The 19,730-nt window shown below is 51.0% G+C and overlaps 1 protein-coding gene across 13 annotated transcripts in view; it reads right to left on the bottom strand.

The window, feature by feature from the left end:
* Window positions 1-19,730, bottom strand: part of MICAL3 (microtubule associated monooxygenase, calponin and LIM domain containing 3) — a 175,476-nt gene that overhangs the window by 58,514 nt on the left and 97,232 nt on the right. For 9 of the 13 annotated variants that reach the window (XM_060112932.1, XM_060112938.1, XM_060112941.1 and 6 more), the window contains 7 exons: window positions 18,187-18,285; window positions 16,472-16,528; window positions 14,296-14,403; window positions 11,936-12,043; window positions 11,275-11,461; window positions 1,237-1,325; window positions 424-511 (listed from right to left, as the gene is read on the bottom strand). In XM_060112932.1, coding sequence (XP_059968915.1) covers window positions 424-511; window positions 1,237-1,325; window positions 11,275-11,461; window positions 11,936-12,043; window positions 14,296-14,403; window positions 16,472-16,528; window positions 18,187-18,285 — 736 coding nt within the window. The remainder of the gene's footprint in view (window positions 1-423; window positions 512-1,236; window positions 1,326-11,274; window positions 11,462-11,935; window positions 12,044-14,295; window positions 14,404-16,471; window positions 16,529-18,186; window positions 18,286-19,730) is intronic. The other 4 variants (XM_060112940.1, XM_060112939.1, XM_060112942.1 and 1 more) reach the window with 4 other exon arrangements.

Here is a 19,730-nt window from a genome sequence, read left to right as displayed (position 1 = left end):
ACTTGGGTCAGTGCTAAAAGCAGCCTGTTTTGAACTTCTGCTCCCTAAACAGGGCCTGGGCCAACCCCCCAAGGTATCTGATGGATGTGGGCAGGTCCCAGGACTCCAGCAATAAAAATCTGAGATTCTGAAGAGACAGTACCGAAGCCTGGGTGACGCCGCTCACCAGACGGCGCCCCTACTGGCTCACGGTCGGCCAGTGAAACTCCCCTCTGATTTGTACCAGCACCTCCGACAGGCCATAGAGAAAGGGGACTCCAAATGCAAGCAGCTGGCACATGAAAAAGGAGTCCAGAGGGTTTTGGGCCACCTGATGCCCAACTGAAGAAACGTTGCTTTGGAGGCGCTGGCTCACCCCCTTGGCCTTGTCACAGAGGCCGAGAGAGTGACGCACCACCCAGCCAAACAAGGAAGTGAGGCTACCTGGAGTTCTCTCGGCAGGGATGGCACTGGTGCTGGGCTGTCCGTTGGTGTCTGCAGCGGGGCTGTCCTGCAGGGGTCCCCTGGCCTCCTAGGAAAGTCCACAAGAAGAGGAAGAGTGACTGACTGAGTGAAGCACCCACATCTCAGGAGACAAGGACACCTGGCTGCCGGTCTGCTGCCCTCACCAGGAAACCCAAAGCTGCGCCAGGGCACACTTCACGCGGGAGTCGCAGGCACCTCACGTCCCTTCCCCCACAGGCTCTCTGCAGTCCGCAGAGGCCCTCCTGGAAGCATCAGTCAACTGCACGCCCACAGGGCAACACCACGGAGCGGAGAGAATACACAGCTCACTTGGAAAGACAGATGTGGGAGCTGATTACACTCACTTTTTTTTTTTTTTTGGTAAAAAGAAGGTTCTTAGATAAGTAATTCCCAGAATATAGAAAGTTCAAGAAATTGGCTGCAGAGCATTTATTTCTAGCCAAGTCCTTTTCTGGTGTCCTCCTCTCAGGAAAGGTGAGACTTTCAAAGGCAAAAGGCTTTTTTTACACAGTAAGCAGAAGAGAAGGTCTGACACGGTCTTCCAAATCCAACTCAGGTGGTGCTGTAACATTACCTTACCGAAACCCAACATTAATTAGGCTTGAAAAGATGCTCCCTCCCCATACCGGACTGTGACCATCTCTCAGGCCCTCCCACTCACAGGAAAGGCAATGCAGTGGCCATTCAGGGCCTGCTGGCCACACCCTGCCCTGTCACCGCACTGAAACAGCACCTGCTGCCCCCCCGCCCCCTGCGGCCAATCAACATTACCTTTCCAGACAGAGGGGCCACTGCTGGTCTCTTCCTCTGTACAGGCCCGGACAGCCGGTAACAGTAGTGTGGTTTGCAGTAGAATTTACCTGCAGGCAGCAAGGGGCAGGGGAAGAGGGTGAGCAAGTCTCTGAAATTCCCAGCTTGACCCCTGGTCTTGGCACGGTCGTCCGCTCGCCCCAGCACCGGCCTTCCCCAGGCCCAGGCTTCTCGTCCAGGGAGGCCAGGCCCTCCTCTCCCCTGTGCCCGGATGTGTGGAGGCCACGGAGCTATCACCCAATCAGGGCTTGGAGCAAAGACCGAAGCCTGCATGGCAGGGCCGGCAAACAAAGTGGCAGTGTGTGCAGAACAAAGATGTGGTCACATGAAGAGCCAGAGGAGCATTTCTGGGGAAACCAAGAATGAACACAGCGGTGGTGGCCTGCAGGCTGCCGGGGGCGGGGCGGCACAGAACACGAACCCACTGGGGCCCTCCTGCTGCCCCTCTGCAAGCACCCGCGAGCCAGTGCCGGCTGGACTGCGGCTCTGACCCACAGTGGGTCAGGATCAGCACTAAAAACAACGCAAAACAAACCAAAAATCCTACAATGCACTATGACTAAAACAAAACAGAATAAAGCCTAATAAAAAGCATCAGCGTGCACTGTGGCATCCTCAGAGTCAAGGATTATTTCTCACAGCTCAGCTGTGCCCACCTGGGTTTTCTGGGTCCTAGTGTAACATGTATGTCCTATTGTGGACATGATCAAAAGTTTGAAAAACACCAACCTGGGCTTTTCCCACGATGCTGGTAGTGGGATTCAGTCACTGAGGGTTGTTTTTTCCGGATTCTTTCTTTCCCCCCACTTACAGCCAAGGCTTTTGAAAATTAAAGGATAGACCCTATTACAGAAACTGTTGAAACAGGAGTAATTCCACTCATCCTTCTCATCTGGAGAGAGTGGTTCCTTTAACAAATGAACTTTCCTATTCCCAAGTTAAAGTAAGAGGACCTAACCAGAAATACAATAGAATAGATCAATGAGCCTGATTTTTTTTGAAAAGATAAACAAAATTAACAAACCTTTATGAGACTAATTCAGAAAAACAGAGAGAAGACTCAAATAAATAAAATCAGAAATGAAAGAAGATATTACAACTGATACCACAGAAACACAGAGGATCGTAAGAAACTGCTAAAAACAATTATATGCCAACAAGCTGGATAATCTAGTAGAAATGAATAAATTCCTAGAAACATACAACCTATTAAATCTGATTCTCATGAAGAAACAGAAAATCTGAACAGACCAATTGAGTAAGGAGACTGAATCAGTAAATAAAACCCTCGCAAAACAGAAAAGCCCAGGACCAGATGGTTTCACTAGTGAATTCTACCAAACATTTAAAGAAAAATTAACAATATTTCTCAAACACTTCCAAATAACTGAACGGGAGGGAACACTCCCAAACTCATTTTATGAGACCATCATTACCCTAATACCAAAGCCAGATAAGGACAGTACAAGAAAAGAAATTTACAGACCAATATCCCTGATGAACACAGATGTAAAAATTCTAAACAAAATATTAGCAAACCAAATTCAACAGCATATTAAAAGGATCATAGGGCTTCGCTGGTGGTGCAGTGGTTGAGAGTCCGCCCGCCAATGCAGAGGACACGGGTTTGTGCCCCGGTCCAGGAAGATCCCACATGCCGCGAAGCGGCTAGGCCCATGAGCCATGGCCGCTGAGCCTGTACATCCGGAGCCTGTGCTCCACAACGGGAGAGGCCACAACAGTGAGAGGCCTGCGTACCGCAAAAAAAAAAAAAAAAAAAAAAAGGTCATACACCATTATCAAGTGGGATTTATTCCAGGAATGCAAGGATGGTTCAATAGCCATAAGTCAATAAATGGGATTCACCACATTAACAGAAAGAGAGAAAAACATATGATCATCTCAACAGATGCAGAAAAGTATTTGACAAAGTACAACATCCTCTCATGATAAAAATGCTCAAAAAACTTGGTATAGAAGCACCGTACCAACAAAATAAAGGCCATATATGACAAGCTCACAGCTAACATCATATTCAACAGCAAAAGGTTGAAAGCTTTTCTTCTAAGATCAGGAACAAGACAAGGATACCTACTCTCACCATTCCTATTCAATACTGGAAATCCTAGCCAGAACAATCAGGCAAGAAAAAGAAAAAAAAAAAGGTTCCCAAATAGATAAGGAAGAAGTAAAACTGTCTTCGTTTGTAGATGATATGATCTCATATACAGAAAATGCTAAAGACTCCACCAAAAAAACTGTTAGAAATTTAGGAAAGTTGCAGGATACAAAACCAACATATAGAAAACAGTTGTGTTTCTATACACTAACAACAAAACATCAGAAAAAAATGAAGAAAAATATCCCATTCACAATAGCAAAAAAGTAAAATAAAATTCTTAGGAATAAACCTAACCAAGGAGATGAAAGATCTATACACTGAAAACTACAAGACTTTGATGAAAGAAACTGAAAACACAAATAAATGGAAAGATATCCAGTGTTCATGGATCAGAATATTGTTATAATGTTCACATTACCCAAAGCCATCTATAGATTCACTGTAATCTCTATTAAAATTTCAATGGCATTTTTCACAGAAACGCAAAAAACAATTGTAAAACTTGAATGGAACCACAAAGGATCCCAAATAACCAAAGCAATCCTGAGAAAGAAGAGCAAAGCTAGAGGCATCACACTTCCTGATTTTAAACTATATTACTAAGCTATAGTAATCAAAAACAGTATGGGGACTTCCCTGGTGGTGCAGTGGTTAAGATTCTGTGTTCCCAATGCAGGGGGTCTGGGTTCGATCCCTGGTCAGGGAACTAGGTTCCACATGCCCCAACTTAAAAAAAAAATGTAATGAATTGGGAAATTGGGATTGACATATATACACTAATATGTATAAAATGGATAACTAATAAGAACCTGCTGTATAAAAAAATAAATAAAATAAAATTCAAAGATTCAAAATAAAATAAAATAAAGTTATTATAGGGACTTCCCTGGTGATCCAGTGGTAAAGAGTCTGCCTTCTAATTCAGGGGACACAGGTTCGATCCCTTGTCAGGGAACTAAGATCCCACAGCCGCAGGGCAACTAAGCCCGCATGCCACAATTACTGAGCCCATGTGCCCTGGAGCCTGCAGGCCACAACTAGAGAGAAGCCCACACACCACAACGAAGAGCCCAGGCGCCGCAATGAAAGATCCCGCGTGCTTCAATGAAGATCCTGCATATCGCAACTAAGACCCAACGCAGCCAAAAATAAATAAAATCAATAAAAAATAAATCTTTGAAAAAAATTATTTAAAAAAAAAAGGATGTCACACACCACAAAAAAGGTCCCAAACGCAGCAATGAAGATCCCACGTGCCACAACTAAGACCTGGTGCAGCCAAATAAATAAGTATTAAAAAAAATATGGTACTGACATAAAAACACCAATGGAACAGAATAAAGATTTCAGATATAAACCTCTGCATATATAGTCAACTAATATTTAACAAGAGAGCCAAGCATATTTAACGGGGAGAGGATGGTCTCGTCAATAAATGGTCCTGGGAAAACAGGGTCATCACATGCAGAAGAATGACACTGGACCCCTATCTTACACTACTCACAAAAATGAACTTGATCAGCTCGGTGCTTTGTGACCGCCTGGAGGGGAGGGATGGGGAGGGTGGGAGGGAGGGAGATGCATGAGGGAGGGGATGTGGGAACAGATGTATATGTATGACTGATTCACTTTGTTATAAAGCAGAAACTAATAAAAAAAATAGAAAAAAATGAACTTGAATGGATTAAAGACTTAAATGAAGACATGAAACTATAAAACTCCTAGAAGAAAACAAGGGAAACTCACCCTGACATTGGTCTCAGCAATGATCTCCTCTATGTGACAGCAAAAGCACAAGCAACAAAATGAAAGAGCAAAACCTATGCGACGGGAGAAAAGAGCTCCAAGTCACACATCTGACTATGGGTAATATTCAAAATATATATGGAACCCATATAACCCCATAGCAAAGAACCTAACACTGATTAAAAAATGAGCAGGGGAACTGAAGAGACAGTGTCCCAAAACAGACATACAAATGGCCAACATATAGATGAAAAGGGCCTCAACGTCACTAGTATAAGGGAAATGCAAATCAAAACCACAAGATATCACCACATACCAGACAGAAGGCCTGTCGTCAAAAAGACAAGAGGTAACTAGCGTTGGAGAGGGTGTGGAGAAAAGGGAACCCTCATGCACTGTTGGTGGGAATGTGAATTGGTGCAGCCACTGTGGAGGTTCCTCAAAAAATTAAAAATACAACTACCATAGGATCCAGGAATTCCATTTCTGGGTATTTAACTGAAGAAAACAAAAACACTAATTATAGTGAAAGATATATGCACCCCCATGTTCCCAGCAGCATTATTTACAATGGCCAAGATACAAGAACAACCCAAGTTTCCATCCACGGATGGAGATATATATATATATATATATATACATACATACATACACATATGTATACACAATGGAATATTATTCAGCCATGAACAAGGAGGAAATCCTGCTATATGACAACCTGGAGGGACCTTCAGGGCATTGTGTTAAGTGAAATAAGTCAGACAGAGAAAGACAAATACTGTGTATCACCTACACGTGGAATCTAAAAAAGACAAACTCCGAGAAACAGAGAGTAGAATAGTGGCCAGTAGGGGTGGGGGGAGGGGAAAGGAGGAGATACTGGCCAAGGAGTAGGGACTTCCAGTTATAAGATTAACAAGTTTGGGGACCTAACGCACAGCATGGTGATCAAAGCAAATAATACTGTGTCATATACCTGAATGTTGCTTAAAGAGTGGTCTTAAATGTTCTCACCACAGAAAAGAGTTAGTAACTATGTGATGGCACGGAGGTGGTAACAGTGCGGTTTGAGCCTAGGTCACACTGTGGTGGTAATAACTTTACAAATAAACGTGTCACATCAACGGGCAGTACACATAAACCGATGTGTCAATTATATCTCAAGAAAAAGTCAAGGAGATAAATGAATGGCATTCTTCCTCCCTTCTCCTGGTGGTCTGCTTACATCTCTCTCTCTTTTCCTCTCAAAGTAACTGACTTCTGTTCTCCTTTTACTGGTACTTCTCCCCCTCCCAACACTGCATAAATCTTTTAGAAAAAGAGAGTTTGTGGACTTTCATAATTTCAAATAATATTCATACAGATAGTATATTTTCTGAAACACAGTTTCCCACTAGCTCCTGGCACGTGATCAGAACTCAGAGAACCACACCTCCTGTCAGGGGCACTTGAGAGCAAAGGACCATCAACCCCACTGCTTATCTCTCTATAAGGGGAGTTCAGTCGTGGGTTATTTTTAGCAGCTTGTACACAATCTCCTTCTACAATCTGTAATAAACCATTTCACTTTTGTGAATTTTGGCCAAGATAAAATGTAATTAGGACAAGACAAAACGTATTGGTGCTTGGATCACACACTACTTTTTGCCTGTCTTGTGTCTCGTTCTTTAAAGAACACTCCTCCCTCCTCCACATGACTCTGATGGGGCTGCCAACCACCTGGCCTGACATTACCCAGCACAGAAGTGGATAAATGACCCAGACAGGTCAATCAGAATATCCCCTTTCCCTCCAGTCCACCGCAGGACACGGTGCTCTAGGACCTGGCGTGTGGCTAAGTTAGGCCAACAGATTCTTAGGGATGGGGAGAGAGAAGGGGCAGCCCTGCTACCTGAAAGAAAGATGTCAATCTTATGCAAAAACTTTAATCTGATCTGAGTTTCCATTACTTTCAACCAAGAGTCTTATTTATTGTAGTATCAGAAAACTACCATCATTTACAGTTAGGTTCATTCCTTTCTTCTATTTTTCCTCCATTAATTTGCTTTTTTTCTAGTAAAAGCAGAATTCTAAATTTAAAAATACAACTCAATAGACTGACCTACCAGGGAATCCTCATTGAATTCTGCTACTGTATCCTAAATAAATAAAGTAAAGAGGTTTAGGTTTCAAAAACGAGTCCCACGAGCCTGACCAAAAGGTAAAAAGAAAATTCCAAAACCTTGTTTTCTCTATGAATGCAGCACAACCTGAGGGGAGGAACACACACACTGAAACCAGAGCTCAGTGCAAGCACCATCCCAGCCACTCAGTGGTACATGACCCTCTCAGCACGCGTTTCCTCATGTAGAGCATGAAGACCACACCGTCTCATGGGGGGAGATCCATCAACGAGACATCATCACACGTCCTGCACTGTAGCTGCTCGATTAATGCACCTCAAACCCCTTCCCAAACCCAACTTGGTGATACTTTTTGCTTCTTATGTTAATAACAAAAAGGGCTGATTTTCATCTAACATTTACCATGTGCCAAACACTGTAAGTGCTTTACAACTATCGACTCATTTAATCCTCAAAACCCAGCGAGGCACAGAAAGGCTAAGCCACGCTAGCGAGTCTCGGACAGGACTCGAACGTCGGACGCCTGGCTCTTCACGATGGTGTCCATCTCAATCAGCAAGTACGGCCATGCTAACGTCACAAAGCGACCACAAAACATGGTTGATCCCGTCAAGTCACTGATTTTAGATGGTCTAAGTAAATTCAGGAACCTTGACAGTAAATGTAGGAATGACTGAAGATGGAACTGGAGAAAACAGACAGCTAAGAGGCGAGCCTGAGGCAGACGGGCCACAGATTCCTTCCCCCAGCAGCTCCAGGTCAGAGCCATCAGGACGGGTCAGAGCCGTCAGGACAGGTCAGAGCCGTCAGGACAGGCCAGAGCCGTCAGGACAGGTCAGAGCCGTCAGGCCAGGTCAGAGCCGTCAGGACAGGTCAGAGCCGTCAGGACAGGTCAGAGCCATCATCAGGACAGGTCAGAGCCGTCAGGACAGGTCAGAGCCATCATCAGGACAGGTCAGAGCCGTCAGGACGGGTCAGAGCCATCATCAGGACAGGTCAGAGCCGTCAGGCCAGGTCAGAGCTGTCAGGACAGGTCAGAGCCGTCAGGACAGGTCAGAGCCATCATCAGGACAGGTCAGAGCCATCATCAGGACAGGTCAGAGCCGTCAGGACAGGTCAGAGCCATCAGGACAGGTCAGAGCCATCATCAGGACAGGTCAGAGCCGTCAGGACAGGTCAGAGCCGTCAGGACAGGTCAGAGCCATCATCAGGACAGGTCAGAGCCGTCAGGACAGGTCAGAGCCATCATCAGGACGGGTCAGAACCGTCAGGACGGGTCAGAGCCGTCAGGACAGGTCAGAGCCGTCAGGACAGGTCAGAGCCATCATCAGGACAGGTCAGAGCCGTCAGGACAGGTCAGAGCCATCAGGACAGGTCAGAGCCATCATCAGGACAGGTCAGAGCCGTCAGGACAGGTCAGAGCCGGCAGGACGGGTCAGAGCCGTCAGGACAGGTCAGAGCCAGAGACGCTCTGGTCAGGAGGCAGAGGAGCCCTGCCGCCTCTCCGGGGAAAGAACGTGTGGCGACAGGAGGCTGCCCCGTGAGGGTGGGAGGGGCGCACTCCAGCAGAGGACACAGCGAGCGCACGCGAGTCAGTGCAACGGAGAAGCGAGCAGCTCGCAGGGCACAGGCAGAAGCAGGGGGCCGGGGGGCAGGCTGGGAGGACGCACGGAGCTCTCAGCCCCAGGGACTGCAGGTCCACCTGTGCCACAGGGGTTGTCAGGGTGAACAGTGGGAGGCCGGGAAGGTCTGCTTGTCTCTTTAAGATCCCCTGGGCTGCCCTGTGGGAGCAGACACGGGGCAGCAGCAGGGGGCAGCGGGCTCGTCATTCCCGAGGGCGGCCCTTCATAGACCTCCTCAGTGGATGGTGTTTTCTCTCCTCGAGAGGACAGGAAAGACGTGACACACTGTTTGATTTAGAGTCCTTGTCTTAAGAGCTGGCAGCAGGCAAATAAGCTAGTCTGTGGCAACAGAAAGACGGCATCCTTTTAAAGGGGCTGAAGGGACAAGGGTAAAACCTGGACGCCTCTCTCAGGTGAGTGAGTCCCCACTGACCAGGCCGGAGTTGCCGTGGGTCAGAAGTGCTCACCCCAGGACGTCTGACCTGGGGCACCTCGGAGGTCACTTACTGCTGTGTGGACCTGGACAAGCAACTTACAGCTTCTCTGAATTCAGTTTCCTGATGTGTAAAACTACAACAATAAAGCTAGCTACCTTCCGGTGGTCATGAGGATGACATGTCACAATATGTTGTTAAGGGCCCGGCACGGGCTGGGTTAACCCCTCTCTCCGGAGCCACAATCCCTGCCCTTTTCTCTCTTACCTGAGGCTCTTCCGTTAGATTTCTGAACCTCATGAGGCTAAACCCTCGGGACCCCTAAGATTCCCTCCCTTCCCCAAGTCCAGCTGTCACTGAGGAGGGCGGAGCTGAGGGAAAGGTTCACCTGGGCTGAAGTCTGGGGAGCTGGTCAAGCCCGCTGTCAGGAAGGCCGTGCTTAAGCACGTGGACCTGCTCGTCCGGCCCCCACACCGTGGTCACTCCCCCGGTCTCCGCTGCCCTCCCGCTGGGCACGCCGGCTCCTCCGTCCCTCTGCCGAGCCCTCGCCCACCACGCTCCAGAGCCCACGCACGGCAGGACGGCTACGTCGCTCCTGACCCTCCTGAGTTTCCCGGACTCCTCCTCCTCTGTGCTTCACGAAGTTCCAGTCTGCCCTGCGCGCCGGCGCCCCCGGTCACTCCCTGACGCCGTCTGCTGCCGGGTCACTCCAGCAGGACGGCCCCTCTTCCACCAGCTACGCCCTAAGGAGAATGTGGCCAAGGTGTGGCGCACGATCTATGGGCAAGACTACTCATGGATCGATTCGCTGGGTCTGAAGGGATCTTTCCAGAAACACTGGGTGGGCCCCATCTGCCAACCCCATCCGGGAGAGCAAAGGCATTATCCAAAGACCAGGTGTGTGGGAATACTGACACCTAACAGTATAGACAATTGTCTCACCTCTTCCCTCGCTGGGTGGTGCTTCTCACTAATGTGACAAGAGCATCAGGTGCCACAACAGTAAGAGTCAGCTTTTCTCAGGTCACCACTCGGCTCTTCTGGCTGCTCCTTGCTCACTAGTCGAAGAGCCTGGAGGACTATTTCCTCACCGCAGGGTGTCCCTCTCCTGTGTGACGTCCCCTGACAGTCTCCTCAGTCAGTGCAAGGGACCTGAGGATTTACTTCCCCCTTCTATTAATCTGGGTCTTTTCATTACTGTTGAATCAGTAAGACGGCCTCTCATAAGGTCCCTTCTGCTTCCTGTAGGAAGGGGCGTAGGAATCACTGATGTCTCCGGTGACCTTTTCCAATTAACCCCAAAGGGTTTTCAGGCGGCAGACACGCCTCTCCATCAGGCTTTGTTACCTGTCTGCATAATTCTCCACCTTCCGCCTTATCAAGGTCATTCCACTATAAAACCAACAAACATCACAAAAGGTCAGGGCTTGAACAGCACAGTAACCAGACTGAGGCCTGGGCAACGTGCTCTCAATTCACCAGAGATGCTGATACGAGAGAGCACGGGTGACACTGGGCGCAGCTCAGGCGCCTTCAGGAAGCCAAGGTCTGAGAGTGGCAGGGGGTACAGTTTCAATGTGCTGTCACTGACCTTAGGCAAGAAACGTGGCTTCTATAAGCCTGTGATTCTTCTTCTCTAAAGCGAACACAAAAAAGACTTACTCCCCTCGGGTCCCTTTTATCTTAAGATCCCACCGTGAGGTAGGACAGCAGGTGTCTGTGAAGCCAGGGAAACGATTTAGGTAAACGCATGCCCTTCTCATCACCATGGTCACTGAGTCATCTGTGATACAGCTTGGTGACTCTGCAGAAATATTTATAAGAGTCTGGGAGAAAACACAGACTAGAGGGGGGTGGATGGGAAGGCTCAGGAGAGGCAGAAAGGAGAGTGTCTGTGTAAGAACGCAGCGGGGGCCCTGAGTCTGGGTGCGGCCTCCAGCGTGGGGACTCACCGTCCTCGAGGGCGTACGCGTAGGCCGAGAGGCGCAGGGTGGTGGCACAGTACTCGCACTTGAAGCAACTCCGGTGGAAGAACTTGCCCTCGGCGCTCAGCCGCTCCATCACGTAGACCCGCTTCCGGCAGAAGTAGCAGGTATCGCTGCCTCCCAAGTTCTGTGGGAACTCCTTCTTCATGGAGCCCTGGGGGTGGAGGTGGGGGGGGACACACATCAGGCGAGGCCTCCTGGCCCCTCCCCAGGGCGCACAACCCTCCCTACGCGGTTTTGCCTGGGGACGGGAGCCGCGCACCACCGCAGGCCGGTGCCTCTGGTGCCCACGCAGCACTTGGTACTGCATCTGTTCTACACGATTTCATAACAAACAAACCAAATCCTCTTAACGGATTCTGATCTGAAGGTGTTCCCATGGTTCTCCATGGACACAGGCCCTGGACTCTAGAGCAATCACTTTAGAGATACTGAGTATGCTGTTCACACAACATTCTAAACAACGGTTTCAGTCCCAGAAGTTCAGTTACAAAATTCAGACAACCTCAGAAAATAATTACCACATGGCACGCAGCAGCCACATATGCCACTGAGCTACTTAGAACAAAGCAGGCTTGTTCACCAGGGCTGTCTTATCTAGACAGACAGTGCCCTCAGTGTATCTTACCAGTTCCTTCTTGTCTAGAAGGGTTTTAGGCTGTTCTTTCCTTTGAAGCTGATTGGCTATCTGCTCAGCCAATGAGCTCACTCCGCCCGTGTACATCTTTATATACTTCTATTGGTTGGAGATTGGTAAATGACCAGAAAGGAGGGAAATGAGAAGGAAAAAAATAAATAAATTAAGAAGACAGGGGAAAAAAATCTTCGAAAGGTATAAAATGAATACGAGGTGCAGCAACAAACATGCCAACACAGTGCCCACGAGCAGGGGACTCGGTGTCAGTGTCCACACACTGGTGTCAGCACAGGCGGCAGCGATGGTCACAGAGACAGTGAAGTTCAGGAAGGAGAACCTGGTCTCTCATGTCTCTCTGGACAAAGTGCGGGGGATGCGGAGGCGGGACGACAGGATGGATGCAAACAGAGTGAGAAGGGCCTACCACCCAGTGGCTCAGGTTACACACAGAGAACCTCAAAGAACCTAAGAAGACACCTCCCTTAAGGCAGGGGGCACCAGACTGAAGGCACATCCCAGGGCCTGGGAGAGTGCCTGGGGAGTTATTTCCTCATTTAGAAAGAAAGCAAGGCCGACTCTCCATCTGGGTAACAGATGCCAACAGCCCAGTGTCACCGAGGATGACGTCCGTCCTCACTATTACCTCCTTCGCTCAGAGACCCTGTCCTGTGCACCAGAGGCCCCCGGGCTTTACCAGGAAGAACCCTTCTCTGCCCATTCTCTGCGTGGAGACTTCTGTGTTCCCCTGAGCCCTGAGACCAAGCCTTCTGGACCAGCTGGGGCGATGCCGACACGGCTGCTGTGGAAGCCAGAATGTGTTTCTAGTCCAGGAGGGGTTATATCTTTATATGTTGAAACAAGATGAAAGAAAAAAAATCCAACCACCTCAATCCTCTTTCTAGCAATGCTGAAAAAGCAAAGCAGCAGGAGAAAACTATAAATTTCAGTGGCAAACCTTCCTGAGGGAGCCCAGCTTTGAGCCCGTCCTGTGCGGACGGCCCAGACACCCAGTGTGTATGACACGCCTCTCAGCAGCTGTGTGCCCGCCGGGTCTGAGGAGCCCTCACTCTAATTCCAAATCCAAAACATGCCGGGAGCAGTTGTGCTGGGGATGCCAACAACCCCATCAGGAAACGGTCTGAACACACGAAACCCTGTGTAAGAGAATCACCAGCCTGAGCAATGGCACCTCTTGGGCGGGGCAGGGACAAACCAGAGGAAGGCTCTAGGGGGAAACTGACCCTGTGTAAACACAAGAAGGACAGCAGCACAAATGAGCAGACAGCTCTCCTAGGTTCAGCGGGAACTGAGGAGTCAATTACACTTTCAATTCAAAATAAGGAGATTTCCAAAGGATAGTGCCACTCGCTCATTAACTCCACAGCTTATACCCATCTGTGGTTGAGAAACACACGTGGCTCTTAGACCTAAGCCTTCTTTGGATTAGAAATATTAGGGAAGCTTGAGCCTGGAGCAGACAGGAACCCAGGCACAGCCAAGCTGAGCATCCAACAGCTGACGCCAGGGAGCAGGAAACTGCAGCAGAGGAGTGGGAGCGTGGACCAGATGCCAAGCCTGAGGCTGGGACACTGGGCAAGCCCAGGGTCTCCCTGTTCAGCCAGGACCCTGCTCTCCCATGGGAACCAGCACTCTCGGCAAGTATAGCCCAGGGCTGCCTGGTGCAAAGGCATCTGTCAACCTCAGTTCTCAGCAATGTGACAGTGCTGATGAGCACACCCCAGAGGCGTGTTTCTGGCATGAAAAGCAGATGGTTTTCCTCTCCCCGCTCTTAAGACACAGTCGAAGTGCAGCGCTCTCTGGACTGACACTGTGGCCGCCACACGTGCGCAGCATTCTGCACAGTCTGCCACCAGCTCAAGAACAGGCAACAAGCAGAAAGGACAAAAGCTCTCGCCATCTCTCCGTAAACCCGCCCACAGCCGGGTCAGTTCCATCACAGGAAATAGCAGAGTTCATTCCTTAAGAGATTACAATTCAAGAGGCACCCAGGATACTGCGTATCCACCACTGTCTTTAAGAGATTTAATTACGCAATGGTTCATGTTTTATAACACATTAATAGGAAGAGGTCTGGACTTAAAAAAAGCTAACGGCTACAAAATGCCTTCTCATTATTTGATACAGTTGGACTATAATGAAAGTGGGTTGACTGGGACAGAATTTGCTGCAGTGAAGCTAGCAGCCTCCTTAACTCAGGTGGACGCCGGCCGACCTCACATGCATGACGGACACACACAACTGGATTCCTAAGGAGACAGGCTGCCGTTCGTGGGGGTGAAGAAAGTGCAGGCTGAAGAGGACGAGCCTGGCCAAGCCCCGGGCCCCGCTACCTGTCGGAGGAAGTCAGAGGAGGGAGAGGCAGGGCGGCTGGCGGAGCGGAGGCTTAGAGAAAGCTCCCACTGGTCGACAAAAAATCGACGGGAAGGCTCAGGCTCTGGCTATAAAATACAAGGTGGAGAAAACATCAAAGGAAACGTTAAGTTAAAAGTTACACGCTGACCTGAACACAAGGAACTGGGCAGTTTCGGACCCTTTGTTGGGATGACAAACGCAGTAAAGAAACGCTCGTAGTTCCAGAAGCACCAGTGGCTCATTCCAGGCTCCCACTGTGTCTCACACTCACAGCCACACCCGCGCTGGAACACGGCCCCCCAGGAAGCCTTGTCTGCAGCCCGGCTCTCAAGTGCACAGTGCTGCCAGCCAGCAGGCAGCGTCCTATTCACACGTCCTGTGTGCCCTGCAGAGCCCCTCACGGCCTGGGCTGGAATTTCTCTTGAGCACAAGGAGATTCCACCAGCTTGTCACTCTGCCGGCCTTACGAGGAGCAGACAAGAGACGACAGCTCTGGAGCAAAGCTCGCTTTCTCCATAAAAGCCAGGAAAGTGGCCCCTCCTCCTCCTCCTCCTCCCGGTGGGGCTCAGACACCGAGCTCGCCCCGGAGCCCGCCCCAACACTCTGCAGACCGCATGCGGCATGTGAGCAGAAGCGGGCCCAGCAGCCAGGCGCTCTCGGTCCCCGAGCCAGGAGGGGCTGCGAGCTGGGCAAGCAAGAACTGCTCCGCTGCCTACAGGTTCGGACTGAGATACCTGAGGGCCGCAGGGAAGAAGCACCCCTCGGCCATCAGCTCGCGCTAACTTCAAAGCTTCAGGCGTGTCAGGGGTGATGGGGGGTGTCACCAGCCTCTGCTCCAGAGGCCCAGAGAGAAACACCCTGGACGGCAGAGAGCAGGCAAGCGCACGGCTGGACTGGCGGGTGGTGGAGGGAGAGTCCGGGAAGGAACAAAAACAGTGACCCCCAGGAGTACGTGGATTGCAACCCTGCACCGAAGACCCTGGAGACCAGCCCAGCGGGGAAATGAAGGAAAACTCCCGCCAACCCTGCTGCTTCCCGAGCCCCAAACCCCACCTGTCCTCGGTGCCCTGCGGCCCCAACGTCTACCAGCTTCCCCATTCAATCTCTCCGTCCTCCGCCGACTTCCCTCCGCTCCCCAGTGAGACCCTGTTTCATTCAAGACCATCAGCACCTCCTCAAATAGGCCTTCCCCAAAACGGAGGGCACTGCCCTGTGCAGTCAAAGTGCCTAGCGTTCTCCTTGACAGGAACCAGCCTGGGAAGAAGGAAGAAAGGCTGGGCACAGGCAGTGAAGCTGTGGGTGACACGGGTGACATGGAAAGGCCCCCCTCCCCCATCCCGGGCCTGCTTCCTGCCTGGCAACTGGTAGGAAGACAGTGCTACCACTACTCTCCTAATGGGTCCAGGAGGGAACCAGACTTACTGCTCAGCCATGAGGGCATTTCTCAGAGAGCAAAGGCAGAGAGGGAGGCAAAAATAAGAGAAGGCCCGTGTAAAATGAACAGTTAGAGATGATTCTTCATTCTGGCTGCAGAGCTACACCCACTCAGGCCTCCATTTAAGGGTAACAATAACAACCAAAAAAGTTTCATAGCCAGCAGGTTTTGAGATGAGCAACTCTGCAACTCGTCAGATCACACGATGGCCAGGTGCGCTCAGGCGTCTCCCTACTAGCGCCTCGAACAGATAAGCTACCACTTTTCATCATGGACCCTGTCTTGTCATCACCTTCCTGCCCGCCCCCGTCCTCTTCACACCTGAAGGATCCCCATGCTCTAAGAGCTTTGGCTTTCTCAGTATTTCTACGTCAGCATCCCGAAAGTAGCCAAGCAAGTGCCTCCTGCTTACTGACCTCGACCCTTCCCCAGAAGTCAAAGGTGCCTATCTGGGAGTGGGAAGGTGGGGCAGGGAGGGGAAGAGGCCGTTCACAGGGCACAAACTCTCAGGGTTCCTATCTGGTCTGACGCTGAGTGGATGGATGTTCCACCGTGAACGCTATTTGCAAGGGTCATCATTGTAAGCGAAAAGATTCCCGGCTCTTGGCTGGGTGACCAGAGTGTGGAAAAAGCAAGGGAGAGGGGCCATGCCTGCGCCCCACCCCAGCGTGCTGCATCTGTGTGGCTGCCAGCATCCCATGCCACAGTCGTGCTTTTACCCTCTCGTGGTGGGGACTCTGCTTGCCACGGCTGTCAGCATCAAGATCGCTGTACGTCTGTTGGCAACAAAGTAGAAACTTAAGCTCCATCCAAATGCTCTATCTGGACCTACTAAGGGACAGCCCCAGAAAGTGAGAGTTCATTTCAACACATAACCTGTTGCCTACTGGTCCCCAACCCCAAGTAACCACAGTCCCGTCTATATCAAATCCTGTGACCCAAGGACAGCTCTGCACAGCTGTTCTCCCACCTGGCCTCCAATGAGGTCAGCTACGTGGATAAATAAGGAACTACGGTTAGTACAAAGGTGGAACAAACATATTTCTTTCACACAGCAGCACGTGATCAGAGGCATTCAGTGGAAGGTTAACAGGAGAGGCAGGTTAGGAGGGTGAAGCTTCCACACCAAGGCATTAGAGACGACAACAGTCCACAGAAGACCCCACGAGCACACGGCACGAAGGGGCGAGGTGAGCACAGAAGCTGTACCCAAGAGGCCAGGGACCGTGACCCAGGCCCACGCCGCCTCCGCTGCCCTGAGGAAACCACTAACACAGAGACGTGGGGTTGGGGCATCTAGGCCCCTAGTCACTCTCTGGATAGCCCAGCATTCACCGTATGGCCCTGCCCCGCTGCAAGAACTGACCCGGAGCTCCCGACGTGGCCACTCTGTTGTCCAGAGCCCGTGAGCGCGTGGTCTCCGGGGGTAGGACGAGGCCGGGGCTCAGGCTCCAGAGTCACACCACTTGGGTTCAGCTCCTAGCTCACTGCTCACTGTGTGACTTCGCACAAACTACTTGGCCTCCCTAGCCTACACCTCAGTCTCCTCATCTGTAAAAGGTGAGGATAACAGGACCTGCGTCGTAGGGTTATTGTGAGAACGGACCAAGATGACACAGGAAAAGCACTGAGAACACTGCCTGACTCAGAGGAAATGGCCCATGTTGGTTCTTGGGCAGAGACAGGGCCCAGGGTGGTCACTACCCTAACAAGGGTTCAGCGTCCAGAACCCAGGAACATAGGCTGGGCCCCTGCATATCAGACACATTATGGGATCACCTTCTAAACAGGCTACCATAGCTGAGAAAATGTCTTTCCATAGATCCTACCTTCAAAATCAGTGTTTTACTTTATAGGGACATACAACACAAGTCAAAAAAGCCATTCTATAAACGCACTTCATATGAGCGTGCTGGCCGCAAAGCACGTGTGGTTAACTCGCCTTGAAGCAGTTCTCCAGTGGTCTGCCTGGACAGTGAGTGGGGTAGACGGAAAGGGCAGGTGTTTGTTGGCAAAAGCTGGATAAGCAAGAGGCAGGGCTCTCAAAATCACAAGGAGCCAAACTCAGGGAGTGGAGCCCTATAAAGAGCTTCCCAAAGTTCACCTTAACTGTATCTCCTTGGGCAGCAAGACAAAAATGGTTGATTTCAATGGGGTTACAGAAAAATGCTCTCCAGGGCTTTTGGACCTCGCATCTGTGTCAAGTACAGTTTAAATTTTAGTGTGTGGCTGCACAGTTGTAGTCCTGTGATGCGAGACTAGATTAAACTACCCAGGGTTTGAATGGACGATGTGCTATCCTGAGGCCAACCAGCAAAGGTCGCTTCGCCAGTAAGTCATCACTGAAATGACGGGATCCTGACTTGGTCTCTCCCCTGGCCACCCACACAGGCAGGCAGGCACACAGGACAGTGGAGCATGCAGAGGGGATCACCTGCTGGTCGCCACGTGCCCGACAGGGAGGCGGAGTAGGGGGAGGAGAGAGTGTGATCACTTTTTTGGGGCAGGTCCGAGAATGCTCCTTTTCCTGTCGCTTTTACGCCGATAGACACAAACAGAGAGAACACAGGTGAAATGGTGGCCACGTTGAGGCTGGGTCTGGAAGGACCGAAGGCATTTGCCAAAAGCATCCCGGAGGCCCTTCCCCACCCATCCATCCTCAGCACAAATTGGTGAGTTCAGGCAGGGACCTGTCCCGCCTGTCGTGGCCTCGGGGCAGAGGCGCTCTGTTTGCAGATCCCGGAGTCATCTCTGCAGACACTGCGGGGTCAGGACCTGCACGGCAGCACTTTCTAAATGCCAGGGACCAGGGCATAGTCTTCTCTGCTGGCTTATCAGGGAAGCTGGGGGGTAAAAGGGGCTCAGTTACAAGTAGAGAGAAGGGCACACAGACTCCCGTTACGGGGGGAGCGTGGCGACTGCTGCCCACGGCGGGGGCGCCCGGGCACCTGCAGCAGCAGACCAGCACCTCCTGGGCTACCCACGCCCACGTCCTGCCACTGCTTCCCCTGCTCAGTCCCCTCACTCACACGCGGAAGGTTCTGGGAGCCGACCACAGAAATACAAGAAAGAACAGGAAACAGGGTATAAAATTAACACCTTTCACTAACTGACACCACACAGTGTCCGTGCATCACTTCCCCACGGTGTCCGCTTCCCGTGAACCTGTCTCTGATTGACAGAACCCTGCAGTGCTAAAGGAACCACCAGATTCCCGAGTCAGAGGAAGCCTCAGGTTCCTCACGCCCAGAGCTACCATGTGGGGCGGCTCCCAGAAAAGTCCAGAGGGGAAGAGGCCACAGAACCCACTTCTCCGTCTGTTCCCACACCACTGACCATCTACAGCCAAACCGAGGCTGCTTAACCGCAGACTTTGCCTGCAGGACCCATTTCTGAGATCAGAAGGGGACGAGGTGGGGAGGGAAGAGCCGGGGGACGTCACAGGACGGTGACGAGGAGCGGGCATCCCCACACCTTCTTCACCACTGTGCTCGCCACCCCCGCCTGCCTCAGTCGGAGCCGCTTCCAGGGACACAGCAAGTGGGTCACAGGAAGGCGCGCCACCAGCCCCCAGGGCGCACCCCTGGACTTCCTGTGCCCATGGGCTGGTGTGCCAACTGGCGTGGCCCTCCAGTGCTCTGTCTTTCAGGGGGTAAATGGGCAAGGCAAGGCTCACGACGCCATCCCTGACTTAGCACTGGGGATAAGTCGTCTGTGAACACGTCTCACGAGGACGTGAGAGCTGTGCGTCACGGATCCTCTCACAGCCCAGCACATTACAATCCCGCTCTACACGTAGGATCTAACGGGGTCCAGCTACCCGGCTGCTTCTGACCAGCATCTCCGGTGCCCCTTCCCCAGACCAGCCTTCACTATAAGGGTCTGTTCGGCCTGGAGAGCCTGGCGGTACCTACTCAACTCCACTGACCGTGATCACAAACCGCCTGGGTGCGTTCAGGCAGCACCGCACAGGCTGGA

This window comes from Mesoplodon densirostris, chromosome 11, assembly GCF_025265405.1.
Source record: "Mesoplodon densirostris isolate mMesDen1 chromosome 11, mMesDen1 primary haplotype, whole genome shotgun sequence".
NCBI lineage: Eukaryota > Metazoa > Chordata > Mammalia > Artiodactyla > Ziphiidae > Mesoplodon > Mesoplodon densirostris.
Note: the sequence above shows the minus strand (reverse complement) of the source record. Positions and strands in the feature narration are given on the sequence as shown.